The 18132-nt window shown below is 50.1% G+C and overlaps 1 protein-coding gene across 2 annotated transcripts in view; it reads right to left on the reverse strand.

Moving 5' to 3' along the window:
• The window catches only part of AATF (apoptosis antagonizing transcription factor), a 71389-nt gene that overhangs the window by 26121 nt on the left and 27136 nt on the right, over nucleotides 1-18132 (reverse strand). For both annotated transcript variants that reach the window (XM_044430285.1, XM_044430284.1), the window contains exons 5-8: nucleotides 15505-15619; nucleotides 14566-14785; nucleotides 12448-12612; nucleotides 10750-10833 (exon numbers count right to left, since the gene is read on the reverse strand). In XM_044430285.1, the coding sequence (XP_044286220.1) occupies nucleotides 10750-10833; nucleotides 12448-12612; nucleotides 14566-14785; nucleotides 15505-15619 (584 nt within the window). The remainder of the gene's footprint in view (nucleotides 1-10749; nucleotides 10834-12447; nucleotides 12613-14565; nucleotides 14786-15504; nucleotides 15620-18132) is intronic.

Raw genomic sequence — 18132 nt, forward strand, 5'->3', positions numbered from 1 at the left:
TATATCACACGCAGGCACGTACATATCTAAACACAGTTTTAAACATTCAGCAAGAATGGAGAATGCTGGGAGATGCAGGTCCTTCTTCTGCCTAAGCATGGATACGACAGCACCCTAAAACGCCCAGGAAAGTAAGAAGGGCTTCATCAGGCACTGAAAAGGCCACGATGCCACAGCAAAACAGGCTCTCTCATAGCCACCCACTTCACTCCCTTTGTGGGCAAATGCCCTTCCCAGGGAGATCTACAAGCTTAAGACGTTGCTTTCCCAGTAGGCATTTGATTTTGGATCCTATAATCTGATTATTCATGTTACTGCTCTCTCCCTTATATATATGGGCACATCTAAGAATGTTTAAGAAATAAAGTCCTCACAGCCGCGAACGCATTACTAGCTCCAGCTTTCCTTTATATATACACATCTTTGCTCTTCTAACACTCATGCCAAGCTCTGGGCAACTGACAGCAAACTGAAGTAACACAAAACATCAAAATAAAAATACGCTAAGAACGATAATAAAAAAGGAAGCAGGCTTGATCAGCTAAAAAAATAAAAGCTCTTCGAAGTCTAAAATGCTCTTTTTTACTGGTGAGGCCTGCATCCCCTTTGCATATGAAATTCAAATGAAAACCTTGTCTGCCCTGCCAGGTCAATGCCTGAGGGAATTTTAAAAGTAACCAAGAGTCCCAAGAGGGAGCCACTCAGTTTTCATGGGCATGATTTGGGCCCAGCTGCACAAACGACCCTGCTTCTCGTCTCTGGCAACTTTGCTTCCGCCATAGGCATGGCAGAAAGCCCCCCCACTCCCATTTTATATTTATTTGATTTATATCCCGCCTTTTCTTTTTAAAAGATTCAGAGCAGCTTACACCAATCTCCTTCCCACAACAACAACTCTGTGAGGTAGGCTGGCCTGAGAGTCTGTGAGTGGCCCAAAGTCACCCAGTGGGCTCCGTGGCTGAGCGGGGACTCGAACCCAGGTCATCTGAGTCCCAGTCCAGTGCTCTGAACCACTATACTACACTGGTGCTTTGCCAGACTGGAGGCAGAAGGCGGGCAGGTGCAGGAGGAGGGGCCCTCCTTTAAGGCATTGCGGATAGAGGCTGTTGAGGGTTTTATAACAGCCCTCCCCAGCCTGAGACCACCCAGATGAGTTTCTGTGCTTTCTGCTGCTTTCTGTGTTGCTTTCTGTGGGAAGCTGCTTTCTGTGTTGGGAAGGGGCTTAGAAATGGATGCAACAATTTCTTGGGAAGGAGTCCTCTGTGCAGGGAGAGGGAAAAATGAGGAGAGTGGAACCCGCTTGGGAGCGCAACACCGAACTCCATTAGCAAGACGTATTGTACCACAGTTAATTTCAGACGAATCAATGAGCGTTGCAGCGTTCCCTTCATCATTTTATGATTAGTTTAATCCACCCCATCTATATCAGCCGAGAATCTTTAAAAGGTCAGACAGAAAACACAGAGAGAAAGGTGGGTGATGCATCTGTCTTTATACGAGCGAGGCCAGGTGAGGTAACATTCTTAAACCTGAACAAGCAGCTTCGGTCAGGGGATGAGCCGGTGTTGGCAAGCGATTCAGTGCAACACCATCTTTGTCCTGGGCGTGGAGAGGAGAGACCGAAGGCCTCAGATGCTGCTAAACTCCCAAACTGGAAGCAGGCCGGATCTGTGGCTTGGTTATTGTTCTAATGTGCGGTTCCATTCCTCTATGAAACAGAGCACAGAGTTTAAACTGGTGATTCTTGGAAACCTGAAAGAGGAAAAGTAACCTCCCAGTCCTCACTCAGGACTAGGAGCATGCAGGCACACTGTACCTGCTCCCATCCTGTGTCCTGCAAGCTCCAGGTATTCTATCATTTGTTGCTGTTGCTTGTTTTGCCTAATAACATCAGCACCAGTGCCCCTTACATGAAAGAGGAGACAGCCAGGAATTTACATGTGTTAATTGGCTTACTTAAAGCCAGGGTGTTCCTGTTATCAGCAACAATTACACTGTAGATGAACACCATTAATGACATGACTGCCACCTCGCATTTAATGTCCTACCGACTTCCCCTTTTACAATTCTTCTCCTCACTACTCGACCTAAACCTGGAATTCGCCGTAATATACTACATACCTAACGGAATGGACTACAGCCCACAAAACCTTATGCCAGAACATACAAATATGCATCTCCCTCTGAATGCGCCACAAAACGTCTGGCGATTAGAAAGGTCAAAATCCCACCAGCAGACACATGTGCACTGGGGGGGAAATCACACAAAACGTGTTAAGACTTTTGGGAATACTGAACCAGCCTGGGCAATGCCTTGAGATCCCTGTGGCAGCAAAATATTACGTATACTCCCCTTCCGTTACATTGCGAGAAGTTAAGGGGCAGAGGACCAGTGTCTTGTTCACACAGTGCGAACGGCAGAGAAGCATCTCCAAAAGCTCGCCCTTCTCTGCCGTGCTCGGCGGATTGATTCCCCAGCATCTTCCTGGCACACCATCTATCAGTTTATCTCTCCCACTTCATCACCGTCACTCCTGGCAGCTAAATACAAGAGCCAAATCCAGCCTTACGCAGACAGCCGACACGGTAAACCTGTGTCACGGCGACGCTGTGCTGTGAACACTCGCCCTCAAGGGTTTCGCTGAAAATGGGCCGCTCGGTTCTTGGCCAGGCTCACTGCCATCGGGAGAAAGGAGGGGGCGAAGTGGCGGGCAAGAAGCTGAGGCTACCTCTGGGCATGACTGTCTGTGCCTGGAGCACTGCTCACGCCTTCTTTTCGCCCTGAACGTTGGGGAGCAGTTAGTCCTTCCGGGCAAACAGGAGGGGGATTTTATTTATTTTTATTTATTAATTAAAACATTTTTATGCCGCCCCATTCGCCGAAGCCTCGAATCCGTTGATGCCCACAGCCACAGGCCTGAGAGGGGGCAAATTCTGCACCAAAGGGGTCCAAACGAGGGGGGGAAAATAAGACTGCAAACCTGGGGACTGACAGCATGCAAGGCAGGGGCTCTGCCACAGGGCCTCCCTTTGCAGTCGAATGGCATGCGATTCAGGACAGGCAAGGAGGACAGACTTTTCCACACAGGAAAGGGTGAAACCATGGCATTTGCCACCCCAAGATGTTGTGCTGCCCACTCGCTTGGGTCGCGCTGAAACAGGATTCGCCAAATTCATGAAGGATGTGCTTAACGGAGGTGACTAGTCATGACGGGGCCAGTGGGCTGTGCACACCGACGGCCAGGAAGCACGGGAAGAGGGTGCCGTCTGCTTCCCGTCCCGCCTCCCGCCAAGCTGTCTGGCTGGCCACCGTTGGAACGGAGCTCTGGAGCAGATGGACCACTGGCTCGGATCAGCAGGGCTCTCGGCTTCTGGATGAGCAGCAGCCAGAGGCCCAATAAACCTCCCCATACGAGGCAGCGCTCGCGTTCCCCAAACGGCAGTGGAGCCAGGACTCAAGGAGAGTCAGGAGACATCCTAAAAGGCAAGAGGCGTTGGCAGCTGACCGTCGCAAGCCGGCACTGTCGAGCCAAACGAGCAGCAACCTCTTTCCTCCTTACCCAGGTGGCTCACCAGAACGGAATATTTTTCCCCCAGCCCTCAGTTAAGTTCTCTTAGAACGAACTCTGGGCCTTCTCTCTGGCACAGGCTCCCAAAGGATACGGTAAGTTAAGAAAATTAAGAAGCCACTTCCTGATTTGTGGTCTGTATTTTTTCCAAGGAAAACTGAAGTTATAAAAGTCACGTGAAGACGAGAATAAAAGCACACTTAGCTGGGAGTGAGGGTGCCGTCGACTGAAGAAACATCAAGTTGGCCGTGCTTGGCTGCCTATGGTCTTTCAAAGATCTGATTAATTTCTTCTGCTTTCTGGCTCACGGTCTCACAGCCTTCAGCCAGCCCTACACACACGCCTCGTGTTGCAGGGCTTCGAATGCGGGATGAATGATAAACTAATTTACTGAAGAGAGTAACAGTCTCTTTTTTAAATCCAGCACAGGGCCTTTAAAAATCTCCCAACAATCCCTGTCCATTCCCGAAGCTGTAATATTTCATCATGCGCAGCCCATCCCAAGAAGAATTTATTAGCCAAAACAGAAAAACTCTAGTCAAACCCCCACGTATTCCATTAGGAGTGACAGATGGCATCTCCTAGTGTCTAATTATTAAGTAGGAAGTGCAAGTAAATCACACTATCAGCACTAAGCCCCAATGTGCAAAGACCGAGACAAAGTAAAGGAGCTGCAGGGAACGGTGGTAATTGAAGAACTGGGATAGACGAGCGCAGTTGCAGAGATCACTTCCCCATCGAACGGATGCCGTCAGACTTCCTAATGTCGTTTTCCTGGCCTTTCCCTAAAACATGCGGTTTGGCTCGATTGCACGAGTCACTTATAGCCATTTATTCAGAAAGCAAATCTGTTTTACAGAAAAGGAAATTTTTAAAAAGCATATGGCATTGCCCTTCATGAGCAGAGTGCCTTCAACATGCAAGGCAGGAGGGGCTGTACCCTTGTTATTGTGTGCCCCCACCCCCAATTGCCGGAGCATTCAAAATATCTCCCTGCATCTGGAAGACTAGCAGGCTGAGGAGCAAAACCCAAAACCCATCCATCCTTGACAGCACACTGACTGGCCATGCGAAAGCTCGGACGAGTCACGGCTCATGAGTCGCGGAACATGGCATCGCCTGGCCCCGCTACTCCGTTCCGAGCATGCGCATGGCCCCTATGTGTGCTGTTATCCGGCGCTCGGCTACTGGGGCGACTCGGCCCACGTACTGACAGAGAGAACTCTGCATGCCCGCTGTGGCATGCATGCCATAGGTTCTCCACCACTGACCTACAGCCTCTGTCTTTAAATCCCCCAGTGTTCTGGGGTGCTCGGCAACCACAGCTTCTGCACAGAATAGCTCCAGATGACTTGCTTGATCCAAGCAAGCTGCACAACTCAAGAGGGTGGCTTCCTTGCTTTCCTAAGTCTCCCCTCCTTTCAAAGCCAGTTGGAGCGAGCAGGATTCCTACTCTGGTGCATGACAGGCAGGGGAACAGGAGCAGGAAAATGGGTCACTCCATCACCCAATGCATCAAAGGATTTAAGGTGGGCTTCACCAATCTGGCATCACCCGGGATTGCTGGACCACAATTCTTGGTGACCGCACTTCTCACTGGCAGGCTGGCTTTCTGCAACGAGTTGACTTATATAGGGAGATCAAAACATGTAAAGAACTCCCTCCAGCCTAATCCGTAGCCTGAAGCGAAACAGGACAAGAAACAAACAAAAGAATCACAGCATCTGCTTTGTCGTTTTGAATCTCCTCTGAAATACTAACTGTATTCCTAAAAAGTACAGGGAGAGTGGATGGTCTAACCTTGCAGCTGCAGGAAAAGGTGGCACTGGGGCAGATCAATGACTATTGTTAATTGTATTTTAGGGTGCTTTTATCTTGCTCCTCATCCCAAAAGAAGGCTAGAGCAGCTTGCATGCAATCCAGTAAAACAAGACTAGATAGTAAGCCTGCGAGAAGGGACTGAAGTTACGATACACAAGGAAAAGGGAATGGGGAGGGAAGAGGGGGAAACTGGGGGGCTGGTAGAAAAGCCCTGCTGCCCCTCTGTAGAACCTGCTGGAATGGCCACTGGTGGTGACAGCTGAGGAAGGAAACACCTTTATGGAGGAAGGACTGTTGGGCAGGCTTGATGGAGCAGCCCGAACTCCCCCTCCGCTGAACTACTGGCTGCAACAGCTGTATGAAAGCTCTCCTTCAGAGGCAGAACAGCTGTGCAGACCAGATGCTTCAGACACACCACAAGAGGAGGCACCTCTGCATCACGGGAGCTTCCCAGAAGCATCTGGTTGATCATGGTGGGAAGCCCGGCAGAGCCAGCAAGGTGTGCTGGCTGAAGCCTCGCACTGGGTCTCAGGAGATCTGGGTTCTCGTCTCCATTTTGCCAAGCCTGCCTTTGGGGGAAAGGTGGATTCGAAATGGAACAAATGAATCCGTAAGCAGAATACTGCACCAGAACGCCCATCAGTCTGTACCAGCATGGTTTGACTCGCGTTCTAAATTCTAGCCTTGTAGTAACTACGCCAAGAAGGGGCCCACTGCTGCCCAAGATGGACACTAAATTTCATCTACTCCCGGCTCAACAAGAAGCCCAATAAGCGGCTGCCACAGATGAGCCTCTAACAGCATCAAGGTACCGTCCTCCTGGTAGCCTATTAAGAGGTGCCCCCAAAGCAAAGCTTTAAAACGTGCTATTAACCATCTACTCAGCCATTCCGGAGACACATGCCTATGATAAGATTATTGTATTGCCATTAACCTATGGGATGGCTGCAGGCATCTCCCATTTCCGCAAAAAATTCTAAATGCATCTAATGAGAGCCACAAGATCAACTGTCCATATTAATCGCTCACCAGTTTAATTAAGGTAAACCGGCTTGTCAGAAAGGAAGAGAATAAAAAGCCAGCTTCCTCTCCATTTTTCACGATTATTGACTTGCAGTAGTTTGCTGGATTTTGTCATTACTCCTCTACATGGTATTGTCAGAAATCTCGCGCTGGCATCCCATTTTTTATTCATCATGTGCCTTGCAAGTCAGGAGCAAAAAGAAATACAGGTTCTTAAGAAATTAGGGATGTAAAAATCACTTTGACAAGTCAGCACAAGTCTGCAGTATCCAACATGCGGCCGCTCCTATCAGTGGTCCGGAATGTAAAGCAGGGCTGCCTCTCTGAAGCAACTTCTGAGGCAAGGCCAAAATACCAACACTCGCTTATTTTAAGCTGAAAGATTTGCCGCCAGTATCTCGGCCTTAGCAGAGGCACTTCAACTGTTACGGGATGGGGGGAAAGTCGCTCAAAAGCCAGGAAACTACCAAATGATCAGTTGCCAGTGGAAAGACATCTCTTAGGAAACCACAGATGGCTGGATTTGGCTGCGGCCTGAGGTTCTGCGTCCCCACAGGAGCACCCGGGAAGACCTGCAGTGGCCTGGCAAGCGTTTAGCTCCAAAGGGCTTCCGCACTTCTGGCTGTTAGAACCCCTGATCTGCAGTAACTCAGATGTAGGAGGAGATTTCTGCATGCCGCTTTTCCCAGTGGTAGGGGGAAAGGAAAAGGGACAGGGAAAGGGCACAGAAGCCCAACACTGTGAGTTCCTTTCTGCTCACACACAGAGCACTAAGCCCTTTCAGACTCCCCTCTAGTACTCACTTGTAACTCTGCATCATTAACCAACTTTCCTTTCTTCTTTTGTTCATTTACTTATCTATTTAGGCTTTCCTGCAAGGAGCTCAAGGCAGCTGGCATAATCCTTTTCCTCTCCATTTTATCTTCACTACACCCCTGTGAGGTAAGTTAGGCTGGGAGTGAATGAATGGTCCAGAGTTGCCCAGTGAGGTTCATGGCCAAGCGGGGTCTAGAACTAATCCCTACCATTCCAATCACTACACCAAACTGGCTGCAGCCCTCAATCCTCTAGCTTAACTCTGTAAACACTCCAGTGCCTGTGCACAGGGATGTGGAACCTCACTCCTGCGGAGCAAATATAAGTATAGCCCACCAGGATTCTCTGGGGGACACCTCCCTCTTGTGTGGCGATGGCATCATTTTGGTTGTATACGGATTCATCCGCAAGAGAGTGTGTTTGCTCTTTGTGCATAGGATCCCTGACCCCTTCTGCGTTTGGCCCGTCCTTCCCACAGAAGGCTTCTGAGAGCTGAGTCAATCCACTTCTAGAAGGCTGTCCAGCCCAGTTTGAAGCCTGCTAGTTCAATCTGGGTGGCAGGGCCAGTTCCAGGCACAGCTAGCCAGAGTTTCCAAAGGTGCTTCCGGGTCTAATTTCTGGCCCGATGCAAGACCCTGGACTCATTCAGGTGGGCACCACGTCAGAACAAAAAGGGGTGTGAGAGCGCCAAGGCAAGAAGAGGAGCCTGGGCATCCAGGCACACCATTTCTGGCCAACGGCAATGCACTGGGTTCTTCCCACCCCTGCTCACACAGCTTCCCCACTCTAGCTTACCACACTGACAAATAAAAGGAATGCCCTTTATGAAGCCAATTTAATTGGGAGGTGACGGGAAACATACAGCTACTTTCCCCTCCTCGCCGCCTTATCACCAAGTAAGACTTCAGTTCCAATCTCTCTGCCAAATCCTGCTCAACGGAAGAAAATTAACCAGGTCAGCAGAACAGGTACTTGGCGGCGTCTGTCAAGAGGGCCCGGCATCTCCTCAATTACTTGGACACAATGAAGTGGTAATCTTTACAGATCATCTCTCCCAAGAAGCATATTGGGGAAAGGCACGGGGTGGGGAGAGGGGAGAAAGGAGAGAGAAGTCGGGCGGGGGAGGCAGAGGTGAAAAAAAAAGGAGGACGAGGAACGGAATGCAGAAAGGAGAAAGACAACGGCGCATCTGGTCTCCGTTGGACAGATGTCTGTGCGTGATGTACGAGGTATGGATAAGCTGTCGCAGCCCGCTGCCAAATCCAGTAAGTGACTGAAGCCGCCACATGCCCAAGCACCGTATTTAGAGACAGCAGGTAGCCAGGAGTCAAGCCTGTCCCATGCCGAGCTGCCAGATGTTGACACCTGGAACCCGCCCCCCCCCCCCGAGTTTAGCAGGCGCGCACTAGCATCAGAAGTAAGGCAACATCCAGCTTGCAGGATCGAGCTGTTCCCAAATGCCGCTGGAAAATAAGGAGCCACCCGCAACAAACATCTACCAAAAGCACGGTGGTGCACCCACCCACCCCAAACAGGTGCACCCCCCCTCCCAACCAAGCACATGGCAATTTCTGGCAGCTCCACTGGTTTAAACTCAGGTGGCTCTTCTTTCTCCCGAGACCTCTATTAGTTTAAGTTTAAATTTAGATTAACCCTGGCACCTCAATTAACTGGGGAGGGGATGGCTAAGATGGGACACACCACAAGTCTCACGAGGGAAAGTGGCACATGTGCCTGCACACATTCACTTGTCTCTAAGCTGAACGCCCCCCCCCACATGCTTTCATTGGTCCGCCCCCCCTCTCCCCGCCACCAAGGTCAATTGCTTCTCTTGGTTTCAGAGTTTTATTAACCCACACATGCATAGGTTGCCCTCACGGGCACTTGAGCTCCAAAATGAGTACATTCTTATCACATCCCACCATGAGCTCACACAGACCCTTCAGATCACTATCAAAGCACTGAAGGCTCCCCAAGCCCAGGAGGAGCTGATGCTACAAGCGGGAATCCCCAGCCAAGTGGGGTCCCACCTCCTACTTACACTAAACTGGGACAAAAGCCGGTGCCTTGGAATGTATATTATGCCTCCTGGTTCCTGCATGCAGAGACCTGGAGGTTCAGCTTCCTGAGAAACTGAGTTTTTATTAGAAGCAGTAAATCCAAGCCAAGTCTCTAGTCCACAGGATTTTTTTTTAAAGTCTAAAATTTGTAAGCTGCTACCGTATGCAAACTTCGAAGTAAGCAAAACAGTAAGACAGGCCTGGGGCAAACCGTATCTCCCTCACTGCCGCATCTGCAAGAAGAGAAACAAGGGCGAGTCCTGCAGGACAGACGCACGGCGAATTTAGAGATGGATTGGGGTAGGCGGATGGAATGGGGACAATCGAGCAAGACGCCCAAGAATAGTCAAATTAAATCAATACAACTTAACACACTTAATTGCGTGCTGCATTGTGGCTGGTACTCTTCACGCTAAAGAGGTTTCAATAACAAGCCACGAATACTGTTTCCCCCAATCCGTCTTGGACGGTACGCAAGGACTGTGCATATCCTTCACTGGGCGAGGAGCCACACGCAAGAGGTGAGCACTTCACACATGCCCTTTGCCCCCCTCCTCAGGCATGTGACCTTTTAAAGCTGCAATACTATCCAGGAGCCATTTGAAAAAGAGGGAACAAGGAAAAACAACAACAACAGAGTGTTCTCACAGTCTTCACTGCTCTATGTTCTCTGCTGCCCAGGCAAGGAGTGAAATGAGAGTGTTTTTAGTTTGCTTTGGAAAAAAAATGGGGCGGGGGGGGGAGCTCAAAGACACGTTCTGCACTGGGAAAGGGCCCACCATCTCTGGAATGCAAAGGAAAGTAACACAAGTTTTATTGTGAGCAACAACCAACACGCTCGGGTTAGAGTGGAGCCCCAGATGGAGGAAGAGACAGAACTGCTCCTTGCATTAAGCCAGGGATGCTTGGAAACTTGTGCTTTCTCGACTGCTGAGGGTTTTTTTTAAGCCTGCCTTGACCATTTCAGGTTCAATCCAGAATTTATATTCTGTGAACAGATCCCATGAGGGAAAAGAGCTCCTTTTAGGAGAGGTGTCTCTGCCTGGTTTTGCAGAATCCCTCCCCCACACATACATTACAGCTCTCCCCATTCCACGGGGTCTCCTGACTATCCATGTGGCATTTTCTGGGGACTGGAAGGGCCCGGGAAGCCCACTTCTGCAAGCCACCTGTCCAGATTCTATGCAGATGCGGCTCTGACCTGGACACAGATGCAGAAACAGTGAGACCGCTAATTAAATCAGCCCCACTTACTCCGAGAGCAAGAGAGAGGATTCCGAGATTTTTATATAAATAGTCTCGCCCACACAGTTGTAGGAAACGGAGGAGCAGACAGGTTATATCGGGCTACCTCTGTAGGCCCCGTGGAGCTTCCACAAAAGCCTGAGAGGACTGAGCAACGCAAGGAGGGCATGCTCTGGCTTAGATGGCTGAACTGCACAACTGCGACACGGTCCCACCTGGTGGTAAAAGTCGTCGTCATCGAAGATCTCCTCCTGCAGGTCTTTCAGGTGTGCATTGGAGGTGGCTGGCGGTGGGGCCTCCTGGAAAATCAAGCGAGAGAAAGCACGCTCAGGACATCGCAGTGGGCTGGCATCGGGGCTCAAAGGCCTGCTCGGGGCTTCCAGGGGTGATTCGGCCATTTTGAGGGGTCGAATCAACGCAAAAGAAGCTGTGACCAAGCTTAAGGCTGTGACACGTGCTTAGTTTTTAAGAGAGACGATTGCCTCCTCACTATCCCTTTTGATACCAAACCCCTATTGAGATCCCTTAACCAATGACATCTTTGTGGGCCGACCTCAGTCACAAAATGCCAGTGCAGAGTTCTCCACCACCGTGGCAGCTGCTAAAAAGGCATTCCTTCCTTGCACAATTTCTGTACTCGAGCACCTCTTTGAGAAGGACATTGTCTTTTCCCAAACGGTAGTACTGGATAGCTGGGACTACCTCGCTACATCCTGACGTCCTTCACAAGTTTCGGACTGCAACCGCAGCCAATATGGCCAATGATCATGAATGCTGTGAGTCCAAAACAGCTTCCCAGGAACGCTGGAAGTCAGGTTGGGGCAGCTACATGATTGGTTCCCATCAAAGGGAAAACATAGGAAAGCTGACTTCACACTGAGTCAGGCCACTGATGATGTAGCCCAAGAGGGGGCAAAGCAGAACCTGGGCTAGCAGCCCCCCTTGTCTGCTTTGCACAACTGCCTCTGCACAATCCAGCAGTATGAGCATCAAAAAGGGGCAGGTTTCTTCCCTTGACTTCAGGAAGCAAGCTGCAGTTTGCTACAACTTCAAAAGATGGTAGCACAGCAGCAAAGATGGGAAAATTCTGTTGCTGCCATTCTGCTAAATTCTGAGGGAGAGGCCTAGAGCTGGCCTGCAGACCCCCAGAAGTTGCTCGCCCGGTTCTAGCCCAGTACTGTCTACACTTGGATGGGGGCAGCTCCCCAGGGTTTTCAAGCCCGGGCTTTTCTCAGCCCTACCTAAACATGCCACAGGCGGCCAGCTGGGCAAATCTACCTCCTGGAGCAGCTTCCAGGGGTCTCAGAGCAACGTTAGTTGAGCTAGCAGAGGCTGTTCACCAACGACAGCTCTGTCTTTTGATACAGCTCGTTCCACGGTGCAAAAGGGTCTTTCAGCCAAAAGGGTCAGATACCATTTTGGAAGAGCTCTCACAGCCCCTATTTCAGGGGCAGGTGAAGCTGAACGCAAACAGGGAGGGGGCAAAGAGGGGACACATGGGCAAAATCTCCAAAACTACAAGAGTGCCTAGCGTAATCCTTTCACTGCCAGGAAGTGAGCTTTAGAAGTGGCACCTCGAGCTTTTAGAATGGGGAAATGGCTCAGAAGCTAGGAATTCAGTGTTAGGTGGCTGGGACCAAGACGGGTGGGGGGGGGGCTTTGAAGGCTGTACTGGGGCCCCAGCAGGCCAGATTTGTTCCCCGGGCTGAAAGTTTTCTACCACTGGCTTTATATAAATGAAAGAAATAAAGAATATTCTTTTAGATGGGCGGGCACAGACCAACGTTTGTCTTGGCCTGCTCTGGTGTCTCCCCGCTTCCAGAGCATTCTCCCAACAAAACCACTATCCCGCTCAAAAACAGGGAATCTATTCTGCCCCCAGCCCCATGTCTCCTGGCTACGAAATCCCTTACCGTGTGTCCCAGAGAAGCTTCTGAGAGCGGCTCAGGCCCTCGCTCCCGCTTCCCCAGCACCTTGTAGGCTGATCGCTTGGTCCACGTCCGTCGGAGTAATCTCTCTCTGTCCATCAGAATATGATCAATCTGAGTCAAGACTGAACGCTCAAAGGCACCGAAACCCTGCAAGAACATTAAGCAGTGTCAGGTAACAGGGGAAAAGCTCCTGCTCAAAGCTCAAGCATCCCCCTCGATCTTTCTGTGTCAGTGGATAAGCAGAAAGCGTTTCCTAACAAGGGAGGTTTTAGTTAGGGATTTCGGGGGGATTTTTTTGGCGTGATGTGAGTTTTTATTTATGCTATATTCTCTATAAAAACACAGTCCCTGAGGCAAGCAGGGAAAAGCGTCTCTTGACAGATGCGCTGCGTGGCACAACGGCCACACGCAGGCCCAGCCACGCCTTGTGGACAATCTGGTGCTGAGGCTTGAAAGCCAGCAGCACACGTCTCTCTTCAGGAGGGCAGCAGGAGGGGAAAGCAGCAGTGGGGCCCATATGGGGCTGTCAGTGCAGAGGAAGGCTCCCCGACAGCGCACAAGTGGGCCATGCTGGGAGTGGTCCTCCCCACACATCCACGAGGACGACCGCACCGGCCTCGCAGGACAAATACCACAACCAGCTGCGAGGTGGTTCCCATTCTACACATCAATGCAATGCAACACCAGGATACGGCTTGGGGCCAGGATACCTGAAGGAACGTCTCCTTCCCTATATGCCCTCCCGCCCTCCAAGATCTGTAGGAGAGGCCCTGCTCTGGGAACCCTCCCTGAAGGAGGTAAAGAGGGTGCATACGCGGAGGAGGGCCTTCTCTGTGGTGGCTCCGACGGTGGCATGTGCTCCCCAGAGAGGTTCGCCTGGCCTCGAGTTTATATTCTTTTCGCGCCAGGTAAAAACCTTTTTATTTACCCCTTGTTTTAAAGATTGGGAAATTTTAACATAGTTTTAATATATTTACAGTTGCATTTTGTTTTTGTTATCATATATGTGGTTTATTTATTGTTCTTAGTATTGTAAGCCGTCCTGAGACAACTGTCGCGCAGGACGGGGTAGAAATATTTTAAACAAGCAAACACACACCAGAGCTGCAAACTCCCCACAGGTTGCGGAGCTCAGCCCTCCTCTCCGTGGACGGCAAGCCGGGGCCGCAAGAGAGTTTGCTGCTCCGACACTGCACTGCGCATTTATTTATTTACTAAAACACTTTTATGCCGCCCCATTCGCCGAAGCCTCAGGGCGCATGCAAGTCGCTGCTCATGCACAGGTCATGACAGGAACACAGGAACTTCTGCCAGCATGGCAGGAACCAGCAGGCCAGCCCATGGATGCCACTGCAAATCAAGCGGCCTTCGGACCTCCATGCTGAATTTTGCCAGCTGCTGAGCCGTTACATTATCAAAACAGGTTTGGGGCTGCAATCCTGGAGCTCCGTACCCAGGAATGCCAGGCTCGCACAGGCTGGGAAGCCCCGGCCTCTGTTTTGCAGGCGCGCACTGCCTTTGCTGGGGGTACGTTTATGTCAGTCTGTGGGCCGGTTTTTTGCCGTTCAGACAGGGGGCTCAAGCAGCCTGCATTTCAGTTCCTTTCCAAGCATCCCCTCGGCCCAGCCGTCCACATGAGGCAATGCTATTTTTAAAATGTCTTAATCCAATATTATGGCAAGACATCTGCCACCCCCTGCCCTGTCTCGATATTAATTATTTCTATTAGCTCATCTCATTCCTCCTCCTCCTAAAGTTTTTAATTAGTACTGACACAGCATGCGAGGTACGGAGTGCAGAAGGCGAAACGGTACAAGTCCTGACGGGCTCGTGGTCGGCAGCCCCGCGATCCTCACAACTGCCCCACGGCATACCCGGGTACGGGGGCACCTTCGCGAAAAATGCCCATTCAAGGAGAACAGATGCTGATTGGTCAAAGCTGTGTTGGTGCTGCTGGAATAACCAAAATGAGGAAGAGCTGATTCTACAGCCAGCATAAATCTGTATGCAGATTTGCATGCGTTTCTGTCCTGGGGTGTTGCTTATTCTCCGCTACCAGCGATTTGCCCCTGTAAGGCACACGTAAAGAGCGGCTCTTGCCTTTCCCACTTTGCCGGAAGCCAGCTTGGTCTTGTCGTGCCAGTTCTGCAGCGTGCTGTTTCGATAGGCCCGGAACTCGGCAAACCGCTTGGATGCAAACTCTGGGTATTCTCCCATCTGAAGCTTCCGCTTGGGGGGCCTCTGCGGCGCCTTTTCCCTTGCCGTGTCACGTGCCTCCTCGTCATCCTCACTGTGCTTACTGCTTGGGATCTCTTCGTCACTAAGAATGAGATCGAAATTATGTGACTCTCGGGGTTCAAAGAGCAGCCCCCTCCCACTGCTCCCCCTAACCAATCCAGTCAGCTCAAGGGCTGCCAACCTTCCGCTGATGGCTCCAACACTGCATGGGGGGAAGCCGAAAAATCTCCCCTTTGAGATCGGCGGGGGAGGCCCTTCTCCGGGAACCCTCCGTGAAAGAAATTAGGAGGGTGGGTACTCGGAGGAGGGCTTTCTCTGCGGTGGCGCCTAAGTTATGGAACGCGCTCCCCAGAGAGTTCCGCCTGGCACCGTCGTTATTTGCTGTTCGGCGCCAGGCCAAGACCTTTTTACTCAAGCGGCGTTTTAACTGTTAATATTATTGGATTTTATCTGGCCAGGGCGGCTTATTTTATACTGTATTTTTGTATTTTTAATTTAATGTTTATATTTTTGATTTATATTGTAATTATTTTAACTTAGTGTTGTAAGCCGCCCCGAGGCTTCGGCGAATGGGGCGGCATAAAAATGTTTTAATTAATTAATTAATTAATTAATTAATTAATTAATTAATTAATTAGGGGCCCGAGCTTCAGAAGACTGCTGCCAACTACAACTTTCAAAAAGTCGGAGCACGTTCTCACTGGAAAGATGCCCCAATCCACATCAAGGTGGATTGTTTCCAACAGACGTGGAAATGCCGGCTCTCGGTAACGTCCGAAGCGGCTGCCGCTCTGCACGTACCTCTCCTCCCCTGTCTTCTGCCCATCGGCCAGGTGCCTTGTGCTGGAGTGCTGGTGCAGCAGCTCATCCTGGAGGTCTGCCAGGGCTCTCAGCAGTGCCTTCAGGGCTTTGCAGTCTGCAGGGCAAAATGAAAGCGGCGTTAAATACCCCTAATGAGACGTTACCAGGAGCACTGGACAGAACATACATTCACAGCCAGCCCCTTCTCCTGCATGGGACCCAAGCTGGCCTCAGAATTTCTCCCTGCCCCTTTTTGTCCTCACAACAAGTATGTGAGGTTACGTTAGGCCGAGAGGAAGGGGTCTGGCCAAAAGTCACTCAGTGAGCCCCGTGGCCACGTGGGGACTGGACCTGGGATCTTCCCAGCTCAAATCCAACCACTACACCACTGGGGCTCACTGTGTAGGTCATTTGGTGTCTGACATAAAACCCAAAACAGAAATCCAGGCATGATGTTAAACATCAATACAACAAACGGATCACAAAACGGACAAAATTACCCACAGCGAGCTAAACACTCATAAAAGCCAAGATATACAGATGGGTCTTAGCCGGACATAAAAATGTTAGTCAAACTGGTACCTGTTATACCTCTTGAGTGAGAACATCCTGAAGTCAGGGCACCACCACGGAGATGGCCCTGTCTTGGGCAATCACCTGATATACTTCCCCTACTGGTGGTACAAGATGGGCCTCCCACCCACGGCCAGACCAAAGAGCACAGGAAGTCCAGAAGAGGGAGAGGGGCTCCTCAGATAGAGGAGAAAGAAAGCCTAGTAAGAATACCGGAGACCCGGGGAGTTGCCAATTTCAGAATTGCACACCAATTTCTACCTAACAAGCAAGGAAGCAAGGAAGGAAGGACAGACAGACGTTTTGCCCTGATCAGATTTAAAAGGGAAGGCCAGAGAAAATGCAGCTCCTTGCAGGGGGAACCAGGTAGGGAATACAGGAATCCACCTTATCCATCCAAGGACTGTCTAACCTTATTTAAAAGCTGCTGCCACCATTATTATTTCTATTCCACCCCGTTGCCAAAACTCTCTGGGAGACTTCCAACAACAAATAAAATATCGCTGCTATTCTAATGCATTACAGCCTGCCCTTTCCCCTCTTCTGAAGAATCGAGGGCAGTTTAAATGGTTCTCTTCAACTCCATGTCATCCGCACAGCAACAGTACTGTGAGGAGGGTCAGGCTGAGAGTGAGCGACTAGCCCAAAGTGAGCTTCAAAGCCAAAACCCCAAGCTGAGAAAGGACAGGCTGGATCAGGCCCAGTGGCCTTCTAGCCCAGCATTCTGCTGACACAGTGGCCAACCAGCTACCCGAACGTCTCATCCCCAAGAGCGTAGCTACCTCTCTGCCTAACAAATCTTAGGTATTTGGGCAGAGGGCAAGCTGGTGGTCTGGGTTCCCCCACAGTACTTTTAAGTGTGCGATTCTGTGCACGCTTAAACAGAAGCAAGTCCTACAACTCCCTGCGTGCCCTGGCCAGCACGTGGCGAAAATATCCTGCCATGCCTCACAGTTCGGAGAGATGGATAGTGATAATAAAGGTGTAATTCTGTGTATGTTTAGACAGAGAAAAGGCCAACGACTCACTACATTTCCCAAAGGATGGCACCTAAAACCCTGGAAGGCTGCTGGGAATACATGTCTTTGGATTGGTGGGGGAAATGCAGCACCAGCAAGCACGGACTTTTCTCCTTTCACCCCGCTCTCCACACACACACACACACAGGGCCTTTTCACCTGTCATTTCACATCAAAAGGGCAGAGCCACCCGTCGCAAATGGGCTTACACGGCAACAAAGGAAGTACAATCGTGTCAGCCTGTGTGATGAGTGGCAGGCAGGTCCTTCCGAGAGAGAGAGGAACAAAGCGGAGATAAAGTGGGGGAATTATTTTCGCCATCAAGCACATTACACATTATTCCTGAATGGTGGGAAGGGCTGTAAGATATATGACGGTGGAGGGGGGGGTGGGAGGGTGCGACAGTGGCTGCAGCCAGCGCTCAGCATATGCAGAGGGCTGAGAGCAATAGATGGACTAGATTCTTATTAATTTACTGGCATTTCTCTACTGCTGGATTAGCACAACACTCTCAGAACAGGATACGGATACAATTTTAAAACATGCCAAATAACAGTCAATAAATACTTCTTATCCAAAACCCTTTCCTTGAAAAGGTCAGCCGAGAGTGGGATGACTCTGGTGAAGGTACTGGGGAGGGGACACACCTTCCCACAAAAGAGAATACTGAAATTGGCCTGAACTTTCTACTGCACATTTCTAGGCAGAAAAAAACCCCCCATGCCTCTCAGCATTCCCGTGACAGCCGAAAGGGGGCTTTTGGCCTAAATATGCCTAGCCTCAAGGCCATATACTTTTAATGGTAATTTATTATGTACTATTGTATTTCAATGTATTTTATCATGTTGTAAGCCGCCCCGAGGTTTCGGCAAGGGGCGGCATAGAAATGTTATAATAATAATAATAATAATAATAATAATAATAATAATAATAATAATAATATACTTTCAACTATTTACATCTGCTTTCTAAAAGCTCCTAAACTGGTGCACATTCAAAATCGGGGGGGGAGGGGGGGAGGACAAGAGACCAATAG

The sequence above is a fragment of the Varanus komodoensis genome, unplaced genomic scaffold (assembly GCF_004798865.1).
Source record: "Varanus komodoensis strain SLA01 unplaced genomic scaffold, ASM479886v1 scaffold20_1, whole genome shotgun sequence".
Lineage (NCBI taxonomy): Eukaryota > Metazoa > Chordata > Lepidosauria > Squamata > Varanidae > Varanus > Varanus komodoensis.